Source organism: Mesocricetus auratus, unplaced genomic scaffold (assembly GCF_017639785.1).
Source record: "Mesocricetus auratus isolate SY011 unplaced genomic scaffold, BCM_Maur_2.0 Super-Scaffold_6730, whole genome shotgun sequence".
Lineage (NCBI taxonomy): Eukaryota > Metazoa > Chordata > Mammalia > Rodentia > Cricetidae > Mesocricetus > Mesocricetus auratus.
In genome coordinates, this window is record NW_024429184.1 from 91,546,587 (window position 1) to 91,559,043 (window position 12,457).

Genomic DNA, 12,457 nt, shown 5'->3' on the forward strand with positions numbered 1-12,457 from the left:
TTGGGGAGGTCACCTTAAACACCCTTCCCTGAGAATGAGTTTGACGACTACCTTATATGACATCCTAGAGCCTTCATCCAGTGGCTGATGGAAGCAGACACAGACACCCACAGCTAAACACTAAACTGAACTCCTGGAACCCAGTTACAGAGAGGGAGGAGTGATGAGCAAAGGGGTCAAGACCAGGCTGGTGAAACCCACAGAGACAGCTGACCTAAACAAGGGGGAGCTCTTGGACACCAGACTGATGGCTGAGAGGCCAGCATGGGACTGATTCAGACCCCTTAAATTTGGATTTCAGTGAGGAGGCCTCGGCAATCTATGGGGCCTTGGGTAGTAGATTAGTATTTAACCATGGCATACAAATGGACTTTGGGAGCCCATCCCACATTGAGGAATGCTGTCTCAGCCTGGACGCATGGAGGAGGGCCCAGGTCCTGCCCTGGATAAAAAAAACAGACTCTGGAGATCCCCCATGGAGGACCTCACCTGCAGAGTGGGGGCTGGGTGGGGGCTTGGGGGTGGTGGGATGCCGGGGAGGAGGGAAGGGAGAGGGAGTTGGGGTAGAATTGTGAAGCAAGCTTGTTTCTAATTTAAATACAAAATAATAAAAATGATCTAATAGATGAACAACCAAAAAATACCTTTTCCCATTCTGTGGGCTGCCACTGTGTCTATTTGACAGTGTCCTTTGCTGTGCTGAAGCTTCTCAGTTTCATGAGATCCTATTTATTAGTTGTTGATCTTAGGGCCTGTGATAATAATGTTTTGTTCAGAAAGTCTTTTCCTCTGTCAGTGAATTCAATGCTATTTCCCACTTCCTCTTCTATCAAGTTCAGTGTATCTGGTTTTATGTTGTGGTCTTTGATCTATTTAGAATTGAGTTTTGTGCAGAGTGATTAGTTGGATCTATTTGCATTCTATATGCAGCAATGCAGTTTGACCAGTACCATTTGTTGAAGATGCTGTCTTTTTTCCAGACTTCTTTATCAATAACCAGGTGTCCATAGATATGTGGGTTTATTTTTGTGTCTTCAATTAGATTTCCCTGATCAACATATCTGTTTTTATGCCAGTACTTTGCTGTTTGTATTACTGTATCTCTGCAGTAAAATTTGAGGTTGGGAATTATGATACCTCCAGCAATTCTTTTATTATTCAGTATTGTTTTAGCTATCCTAGTTTTTTTGTGTTTCCTTATGAAGCTGAAAATTACCCTTTTAATATCTATGAAGAATTTTGTTGAAACTTTAATGGGGAGATTATATTGAATCTGTAGATTGCTTTTGTTGGATGACCATTTTTACTATACTAATCCTATCAATCCATTGACAGAGGGAAACTTTCCACCTTCTGATAGCTCCTTCAATTTCTCTAGTGTCTTAAAGTTTTTATCACACAAATATTTCACTTGCTTAGTTAAAGTTACCCCCAAGAGATTTTATACTTTTTGAAGCTATTGTGAAAGGTGTTGTTACCCTGTTTTTTGTTGTTGTTTACATTCCATTTCCCATTTGTATATAGAAAGGCTACTTATATTTGGGACTTAATTTTGTATCCAGCTACTTTTCTGAAAGTGTTTATCAGCTGTAGGAATTCCCCAGTGGAATTTTTAGAGTCACTTATGTGTACTATCATATTATTCATGAATAAAGATACTTTGACTTCTTTTCCAATTTGTATTCCTTGATCTCCTTCAGTTTTTTATTGTTCTGCCTAAAACTTCAAGTACTATATTGAGTAGGCATGGAGAGAGTAAACAGCCTTTTCTTGTTCCTGATTTTAGTGGAATCGCTTTGAGTTTCTTTCCATTTAAGTGGATGTTGACTATGGGCTTGCTGTAAACAGCCTTTTTCGGTTGAGTTATGTCCCTTGTATCCTTAATCTCTCCAGGAGTTTTATCATGAAGGGATTTTGGATTTTGTTAAAGGCCTTTCTGCATCTAATGAAATGATTACGGGGTTTTGCCTTTCAGTTTGTTTATATGGTGGATTACATTTATTAATTACATATGTTGAACCATCTCTGCATCTCTGGGATGAAGCCTATTTGATTACAGTGGATGATATTTTTCGGATGACACCAATTGACAAGCTAAGCTAAGCAATAGTGTAGAGACCACCTCGAGTGCCTATTCCTGATAGTGAACTTGATGTCTATAACCATCCTGGAGCCATCATCCAGTGACTGATGGAAGCAGATATTTTTGATATATTCTTAGATTCAGTTTCCAAGCATTTCATTGACTATTTTTTCCATCTATGTTCAAAAGGGAAATTGGTCTCTAGTTCACTTTCTTTGTTGGATCTTTATGTGGTTTGGTTTATAACCAGTATTTCTGTTTAGCCTTTGTCTAGATGACCTGTTTATTGGTGAGAATGAGGTATCCACAACTATCGGTGTGAGTGTCAGTATGGGATTTAAGCTGTAGCAGTGTTTCTTTTATTAACGTGGGTTCCCTTGCATTTATTGCATAGATGTTAAGAATTGCATCCTCTTGGTGGATTTTTTCTCTGATGAGTATGTAGTGTCCTTCCTATCTTTTATGATTAGTTTTTATTTGATCTAACTTGCTAGATGTTAAAATGGCTACATCAGCTTTTTTTCATAGGACCATTTGGTTATGATACCATTTTACATTCTTTTACCCAAAGGTGATGTCTATCATTGAGGCCAAGATGTGTTTATTGGATGCACCACATGGATTTTACTTTTGTGTTCATTAGTTTAGAGTGTGTCTTTTTCTTGGGTGAATTAAGACCATTGATGTTGACAGCTACAAATGAGCAGTTTTGTTGATTCCTGTTATTTTGTTGTTGTTGTTGGTGGTGGTGGTGGTGTGTGTATATGTGTGTTCTCCTCTTTTGATTTGCTTGTCTGGGGTTACTTATTGCTTGTGTTTTCTTGGGTGTGGTTAACCTCTTTAGGTTGGAATTTTCCCTCTAGAGCCTTGGGTAGAGCTTGTTTTGTTGATAGGTATTACTTAAATTTGGTTTTATCATGAATATCTTATTTTCTGTTTCTATGATTGAAAATTTTGCTGGGTTTAGTAGTCCTGGCTTGCACCTGTGGTCTCTTATAGAGTCTACGGCATGCATGTCTAGGCCCTTCTAGCTTTTAGAGTCTCCACTGAGAAGTCAGATGTTATTTTGATAGGTGTGCCTCTCTATTTTACTTGGTCTTTTCCTTTTACAGCTTTTTAATATTTTCTTTGTCCTGTAAATTTAGTGCCAAGGAATTTCTTTTCTGGTCCAGTCTATTTGGAGTTCTGTATGTTCTTATACCTTGATAGGTGTCTCCTTCTTTAGGTTAGGGGAACTTTTCTATGGTTTTGTTGAAAATACTTTTTGTGCCTTTGACAGGGGTTTCTTCTTCCTCTATTCCCATTATTCATAGATTTGGTCTTTTTATAGTGTTCCAGATTTCCTGGATATTTAATGCTAGGATTATTTTTTTAGATTTAGCATTCTTTTTTGACCAAGGTACCCATTTCTTCTATAATGCCTTTAGTGCCTGAGATTACCTCCATAGTGAATGGGCTCCCAAAGCCCATTCGTGCACTAGGGATAAATACTGGTTCCACTGCCAGAGGCCCTATAGACTTCCAGGCCCCCCTACTGACACCCATATTCAGCGGGCCTGGTTCAGTCTTATGCTGGTTCCCCAGCTGTCAGACTGGGGTCCATGAGCTACTACTTGCTCAGGTCATCTGTTTCTGTGGGTTTCCCTAGCATAGTCTTAACTTCTTTGCTCACCACTCCTCTCTCTCTACAACTGGATTCCAGGAGTTCAGCCCAGTGCTTAACTGTGAATCTCTGCTTCTCCTTCTATTAGCTACTGGATAAAGAGTCTATGATATCATTTAAGGCAGCCATCAATTTCATTATAGGGGAAGAACATTTAAGGTAGCCTCTCCACTATTGCTTAGATTCTTAGTTTGGGTCATCTTTGTGGATCCTTGGAGATTTCCCTAGTGCCAGATTTCTCATTAAGCCCATAATTGCTCCCTCCATTAAGGTATCTCTTTCCTTGCTCTCCTTCTCTGTTCTTCCCCCAACTGGACCTTCCTGACCGCTCATGTTCTCCTCCCCCCTCCCTTCCTTGTATCCTCTTTCTCCATCCTCCCTCCCACTCCCTTTCCCATTCTCAGGGTGTCTGAGAGGGGGGAGTCCACGCATGTCTATCTTAAGTTCCCTGCTTCTCTGGGGTTGTGGATTATAGACTGGTAATCCTTTGCTCTATGTCTAATATCCATTTATGAGTTAGTTTATACCATTTTTGTCTTTCTGTGTCTGGATTACCCCACTCAGGATAGTTCCTTCTAGTTCCATCCATTTGCCTGTGAATTTTAAGATTTAATTTTTTTCCTGCTGAGTAGTACTTCATTGTGTAAATGCACCACATTTCTTTATCTGTTCTTCAGTTGAGGGGCATTTAGGTTCCTTCCAGGTTTTGCCTATTATGAATAGTGCTGCTATGAACATAGTTGAACAGATTTCCTTGTGGTATGAATGTGTATCCTATGGGTGTATGCCCAAGAGTGGAATTGCTAGATCTTGAGGTAGACTGATTCCTCCTTTCCTGAGAAACTGCCATACTGATTTCCAAAGTGGTTGTCAACTTTACATGGAAAAATAGGAAACCCAGGATAGCCAAAACAACCCTGTACAATAAAGGAACTTCCGGAGGCATCCCCATCCCCGACTTCAAGCTCTACTTATAGAGCTATAGTAATGAAAACAGTATGGTCTTAGCACAAAAACAGACAGGTAGACCAATGGAATCAAATTGAACACCCTGATATTAATCCACACACCTACCAACACCTGATTTTGACAAAGAAGCTAAAATTGTACAATAGAAAAAAGAAAGTATCTTCAACAAATGGTGCTAGCATAACTGGATACTGACATGTAGAAGATTGTCAATAGGTCCATATCTATCTCCATGCACAAAACAATGGATCAAAGACTTCAACATAAATTCAGCCATGCTGAACCTCTTAGAAGAGCAAGTGGGAAGTACCCTTGAACGCACTGGAACAGGAGACTGCTTCTTGAACATAACACTGGTAGCACAGACACTAAGATTGACCATTAATAAATAGGACTTCCTGAAACTGAGAAGCTTCTGGACGGCAAAGGACACAGTCAAGAAGACAAAACGGCAGCCCACAGAATGGGAAAAGATCTTCACTAACCTCATATCTGACAGAGGGCTGATCTCCAAAAATACAAAGAACTCAAGAAACTAGTCACTAAAATACCAAATAAACCAATTAAAAAGTGAAGTACAGAACTAAATAGAGAATTCTCAATAGAGGAATCCCAAAGGACCGAAAGGCACTTAAGAAATCGTTCAACATCCTTAGCCATCAGGAAATGCAAATCAAAACAACAAATGAGATACCATCCTACACTTGTCAGCACAGTTTGTGCTGGAGAGGATGTGAAGAAAGGGGGACACTCCTTCATTGCTGGTGGGAATGCAAAATTTATAGATTTCTTTAAGGGGATTGATTAATCTCATTTCTTTAAGGAACTGGTTAATCTCCTCTTTAAGGATCTCTGTCATATTCATAAAGGCTATTATAATGTTTCTGTCCTGTTCTTTAGCTATATTGCAATTCTCGGGGTCTACGGTGGTAGGGTTGCTGAGCTCTAGTGGAGACATACTGTCCTTGCTGTTATTGATTGTATTTTTTACACTTGTGTCTGGGTGCTTGATTGTAATTCTAGGAGCTGATATCTGGTCTTGTCTTTGTTGGGTGGGTGTTTTCTTCCTTGTTTTTTTGTCACCCTCTCTACTTCTTAGCAGGTTGTGGTGGCTGTGTGTTGCTTGGTAGGGAATTTTTCTGGGCTTCTGCTAGGTGTGGCCACTAGAGGTTCTGGATAAAATGTGTTTCTAGGTAGGAAGGGGGATGGACTAGGAGCAGGTGCTGAGGGGACCATAGGAGGGAGGGAAGCAGGTTGTCCCACCAGTATGGGTTTAGTCCCCTGGGAATGGGGGTAGAGGGTGATGGGAGGCCACAGCGGGCAGGGCATGACACTTGGGGTTGGATTTGGAGAAGCTGAGGGAGAGTTAAGAGTTTACCTGCTTCCATGGCGGGAGTGGCCTTGGGTTCCTAGGGAATGCCTGCTGGAACTAGGTGCTGGGACAAAGAAGTAAATGGAGGGAAGGAAGGCTGGGGAGGAACCTTGTATGATACCCTTGAGATATGGGCTGAGGGAGAGGGGAAGCCACAACAGGCGATCTGCTGCAGAGTTGGAATTGAGCCTGGGGGGTTAATTTGGAAGAGAGGAGAGAGGGTGGTGATACATAGTTAGCCTACCTGTTCCCTTCCCTTATCCATCATACTTCTTTCTGTCACTAACTGCTGCCCTCTATCTTTTGCCTAGAGAATTTAATGCACTGATGTTTGAGGTAACTGTTGGTAGCTAAGACTTACTACTACTATTTTGTTCATTTGTTTTCTGGTTGTTTTAGAGAGCCTTCTGTTGTTCACTCTTACTGTCTTTTCATGATTTGATCATCTTTCTTTGCCTTTTCATGTTTTTCTTTTCCCTTTGACAAATATACCATAGGTTTTTGCTTTATGGGTACAGTTAAATTCACAAAAAACATCCTATAGCATAACAGTCTATTCTAAGCTTGATAACAACGTGACTTAAATTGTTTATAAAACTTCTTCCTCCCAACACTTTTCTGTTTATACATAGTTTGATATTGTGTCCTTATTAACGAGTTATTTTTTTACCAATTTAATGGTTATACTGTTAAACTTAAGTTCATTCTTAGAATTTAAGAGCATAGACTGGGTGTTTTAATTCTTCTGTTTCACATCATACTCAATACAATGGTGAACACAGAACACTGTTTATTGCTTTGAGATTGACTTATCTGGTGAGATAGAAATTATGTGGTGTTTGATATCATTGCCCATGCTGCTGTTGTGTTAGCCTGTGGTTATTAATGACATTCTCCTCTCTTCTCTCTTCCCATCACAGCGTGTGCATTCCGATACAATGGGCTCTCCTTTGTCTACCTTATCTACCTCTTGCTCATTCCTCTGTTCTCGGAACCAACCAAAGCGACGATGCAAGGTAAGCTACTGTGTGAGTGCACAGCAGAGTTCTACAGCTTGGATATGCTTCTGAACTCCCTAGTCTTTCTTCAGTGAGGAGAGTATTATCCGGGCAGCGCGGGGCGGAGGGGGGCAGTGTTGTAATCACTATTAGGTAGAGTAGAACAAATTTATTTAGGATACACTTGTCTTTGTTACTTACACAGCCATTCTCCTTATGTGAGTTCGTAGCCGGGCTTTTCTTTCCTACCTGCTGATTCCCAAATAACCAACTTGAAGAGCTGATATTAATTATAAATACTCAGCCATAGCTCAGGATTACTAACTAGCTTTTACAACTTAAATTAAACCACTTATATTAATCTACATTTTACCATGGGACGTTACCTCTTTTTCATCTTGTATCCCCTGTTTCCTCTGACTGGTGACTTCTCTGGCCCTGCTCTTTTTCTTCCCAGTATCCTCCCACCTAACCTTATCCTGTCCAGTTATTGGCCAGTCAGCATCTTTATTAAACCAATCATAGTGGCATATATTCACACAATATAAAGGAAAATTCCACTTGATTTCCTTACTGAGTAGATCTTATTGAGAAAGTCTGGAGATCTGTGGTTAATGAAAACTAACTGTGAGCACTGTTGATAAAAATAATGCATGTGCTATGGCAAAACAGACATCTGCATTTGAATATTGTGCTGTTGGCCAGTTTATGGTCAGTGAAAAGAGCAGAGCAACTTCTGGTCGACTGCAGACATTTCATGGGAGGGCCAGGCAGAAGCCTGATTTTCTGTGATTCCTTGCTTGTTCATCAGGTTGTTGTTGTTTTTTTATTCAAATACATCAAGCACACAGTGACAGCAGAGCTGTGTTGCAGATGGTATCCAAAGCAGGTTCCTGGGAGGCTTTAGATCCTTGTTCATTGCTCTGTGAGGCAGAGAAAAGAACAGTGGCCATTTTCCCAGGGTCTAATTCTGGGTTGTGATCACACTTAATTGAAGTTCTTCTACAAATATGAAAATGAGGTTCTCTCGACCTGGATGTAATCAACTGTTTTTGTAACATGTTGTCGTTACAAGAAATAAGGGTCATGCCAAATGTGTAGGTGAATGAAACGGCTGTGTGTTTCCATAACAGGAAAAGGAAGTTCGGTTTGTCCTGACCTTCAGTGGCATGGGAAAGGCCATTGATGGTGACTGCCTTTTTAGTGATGGACTCTTTGGGAGAAAGAGCAGAGACCATGATGTGCAAAGAACAGCAAATGACTTCATCTCCTCCCTGATTATGGAATTTAAATAATGCTTTGCACATTCACTCTAGTAGTTAGAGCCACAGATGCTGCACCTATTTTTCCTGACCCCAACAGAATATTCATATTCACCATAGCTCTGAATTATCAAATTAAGAAAAGCTGTAGAAACAGAAGTTTAGCAAATCCTTATCAAACAACAAATTCAGTGTTTATGGAACTCCATCCACCATAACCTTTCTCTGAAGAGTTCAACAGAGGGTTTCTGGCCTCAGAAAGACGATTACAATGTCCACACAACTCCTGTTCCAGGGCTTGAAGCACGTGCTGCAAAAATCAGGTAACCAGAGTTTCCTTCACACTTGTGGGACAGCTCTTGACTCTTCCTCTCCTTCCCCCAGTCAATAACCCTGAAGCAGCAGCTGTTTCGGAGGTGCTCACTGGGTGAGTGCAGTAGGCCCTGTCACTGTCAGGAAGATCTTAGATGCGACATAGAATCATAAAACTACAAATCCTCCCCACGTGCAGACATATCCTGTGAATGAAAAGCTACAAAGTCAGTGCATAAAGAAGAAGGCAGATGTCTGCTGATTCTGGTCTTACTGGAAGAGAAGGGCAGAACAGGCCCATTAGGAAATCCCTACACCAGTATCCGGAAGCAGCATCCTGGTGTTTCATCTTCTTCTTTCCTGCATCTCAGCACCAGGAAACATGGCTGAGGTTTACATAATCTCCATCTTTTTGTTTGTTTGTGTGATCTACATGATTTTTTTTATCTCTAAGACTCAAAATCCATGAATTTCTAGAGATTGTGTATAAAGGCAAGGTGGGTAGACATTCCTAGCTGGTATGAGGCCCTGCATGGAGTCCATGGTCTCAAGCTATGTACCTGTCACAGGAACAACATGACTTCTCAGGGCAGCCTTAGGTTCAAACTCAATAATTCTCTGTATAAATTTCATTTCTCCCTAATCAGATAATATCATGTGCTGTGTATAATGTGTCCCTGAGCAATTTTATCGCCCTGGCACTTGTGTATTTGGCAGGGTAGTACTGGGCTGAACACATGACATCACGTGTGATAGGGAAGGGACACTCTGTATGGAGTAACTGAGCAATGTTCTCAAAGGGGATTGTGGGATCAAGCCCCTAACTAGCTTTTCAGAACAGATGTTTTAGGACATAAATGATGTTATTAATATAGTATTAATACAGTATCCTGAAAAGGAACAATGCATATGTCAGCCCCTGGGGCCAATTCAAATGTCCCATTGGGGACATTTAAAACCCACTGAGATGGCTGAAGGGAGCCACCTTACATAGACTTCTCTCCATGACCAAGGCAACGTGGATCCAATGGTCATCCAGTATGTGTTTCAGAGTCCTAAAGAATGGGTAGTCTCTGGGGACCATTGCAGCTCCAGCCCATCACTGTCCAATCCACTCTCTGCTCAGTCCTTTTTTCTCTGCTCCCTGCCAGCTGTGGCTTCAGGTGAACTGCCAAGCCATTTTCTCTCAGTGCTGCTTGAACTGGGCCTTAGGTTCTAGGCATATTGTTGCAGATGCTCACTTAGTTGGCACAGGTGAAGCTAGAAGGCTGGGAGCTTAGCAGATGAGTCCATGTGGAAGCTGAGGACTAGACTTGTCAATGACCCTAGCACTGAAGTCCAAGTGTGCAGACACTAGTGCTTGCCACAGCCTGGGATGAACTCAACTGGTTATCAATTCATGTGCATAAGTTTTCTCCTTAACAAATAGATATCCACATTGGTTGGGGTTATTAGACTCTTTGAGGATCAATGAGTAGACATAAGTTTAAAAAAAGGTGTAAATCCATTTCACAGGTATAGAATACATACAGTTCATTTTATTCATTTTTAATTTTTAAGATTTATTTTTTGTCCTATGAGTATATGTGTTTTGCCTGCATGTATGTATGTGCACTATGTGTTTTTTGTTTTCTTGTGCATACATATCAAGATAGAAGGGATACACTGATAAGTTTACTGTTGTGCTTGGACTATAGGAGACAACCAGACAATGTTCATAGAATGAATGACTACCTCAGAGTCAGAGTCTAGTGCTCAAGAAGTGTCTGTTAACATAGCTACTCTCACCACAGTCTCTGTAACAGAAAAGTCATACAATAGTTTATGGCATACACAGGTACTCTGGAGACACAGGCTAAGGGTACAGAAGGCCATAGGACTCTGCTGTTTTCAATTTATTTAGGATCAGACAGTCATGAGTAATTGAAGACATCAAGTCTGCTAAAATGTTTTATGAGTTCAATTACAATAATGGCCATTTTATTTAAGCATGTAATGCTGGAGGAGAGGAAATGAGGGGTTTCTTGCTGTTCACAAGCAGAGTGCTTTGGGTTAAGGATTGAGACATGCCTCCACTAAATTCTTTAATAGTATGTGATTAATTAATAGCCATTACACATGGCCCAGTGTTTCAAGTTTAGGTGGCACCAAGTTCTTCATCCAGGCACACAATAGGTTTCTTATACTGTTATCCCAAGGACAATGTATTGGTCAACATGGTTTGTATTTTGTTAAGATTGGAGATAAGTGCTAAAACATATGGTTTGAAAGAAGGCAGCAGCAAGTACTCAAAAAACACACAGTATCTAAAAGTTCAGCAGTATCTGTAACAGCGTCAGGGTAATGCTGGATCCCAACATCTGGCATGTAGAATTTTTTTCTCATTTGCTAATCTTCACTAAAAGATTTAGTTCTTTCTAAATAACAGCAAATAATTACGTGATTTCCAAGGTTCCTTAATGTTTTCCCTAGATATCTGAAAATATTTAGGTAAATTGACCTATTAATAGAGAGCTATTAGCACTGTCTAGTAAGTGCATCTTAGTATTTGCATACATCAGTTAATTTAATTCTCACACTGAACTCTTGAAAGATATATTGTTTTATTAAAAATATTATTATAAGGTACTGGTTAGAAGGGTTGGCTATTTAGAGAGCTTGTTCTTGCAAAGGACCAGGGTTCGATTCCCAGTTCCCACATGGTGTGTCACAACCATACATAACTAGAGTTCCAGGGAATCTCATACCCTCTTCTGACTGCTGAGGGCACCAAGCACAGAGATAGTTCACATATATGCATATAAGCAAAATGTTCATGCGCATAAAAAATAAATAGGTAAAACCCCCTACAGTTATTACAGATCTATATTGCAGGTGAAGGCTGAGTTCCAGGTGGGTTTCAGCAAACCCAGTACACTGTGCGCATGGTCTGGCTATCAGACTCTATGGTGTTCTTATTCATGCCTTGGGCAGGACTAAGTCCTCCAGGATTTCAAAAGGAAAGAAGGAAGCTTGGTTAGTTAGCAAAGACTTTTGGCTGATAGCTTGTTTGGCTCTGAACAGAGTTCTGGAAAGACACAATGATCCTATTGAAGGGAGGTATTGTGAAAGGTATTGGTGTGTACTGACAGCATTTGTGTACATCACATGGCAGCATGTCACATTAAGTGGGGCTGGTTTTGCCTTTCAACAGATATTAATCAAGGGACTGTCCTCTACAAGGCACTGTGTTGAGTCTTGTGGAGGATGAAGAGGCGAAGAAAGAGTGGCATTTCAGTGGAGTGGTCGTTCACACTCTGGTTTGATGCAGCTGGCTGTGTGACTGTTTTTTTTTTAACCCCAGCTATGCTGTTATTTTTCTAAGGTGATTTCAGGGTACCTCCTTGCACTTTAGAGACAAGGGGATGAAAATGCGATGGCAAACCACTGTCCCTGTGAGATGATGCTGACGTGGATGGCATTTAGAGCGGATGTGGATAAAACTGGTTATTAAAAGAGTCGTGCGATTTTAGAAGAGAGGGACTGAGTGCTTAGTACAAAGCAGGGTCTGGAGGTTACTGTTCATTGCGAAGGAGACGGTCTGATGTTGACGTGAATGAGAGCTGTAGTGCTGACATATATGACAAATGTAAGCACTGTCACAATGCTTGTGTGGGTAGATACATGTGCTCTCACACGTCATCAGGTGGGCTACCCAGGTGAGGAGGCAGCATCCCGAGGCACTAGGTGATTCTAAGCCACTGAAAGACAAGTACTGTCCTCAATGTCCAGCTCGGATTTTCCTGTGGACAGACGACC

At 40.9% G+C, this 12,457-nt stretch overlaps 1 protein-coding gene across 3 annotated transcripts in view; it reads left to right on the forward strand.

Moving 5' to 3' along the window:
• The window catches only part of Piezo2 (piezo type mechanosensitive ion channel component 2), a 342,822-nt gene that overhangs the window by 58,252 nt on the left and 272,113 nt on the right, over window positions 1-12,457 (forward strand). For all 3 annotated transcript variants that reach the window (XM_040741718.1, XM_040741719.1, XM_040741717.1), the window contains exon 2: window positions 7,008-7,103. In XM_040741718.1, the coding sequence (XP_040597652.1) occupies window positions 7,008-7,103 (96 nt within the window). The remainder of the gene's footprint in view (window positions 1-7,007; window positions 7,104-12,457) is intronic.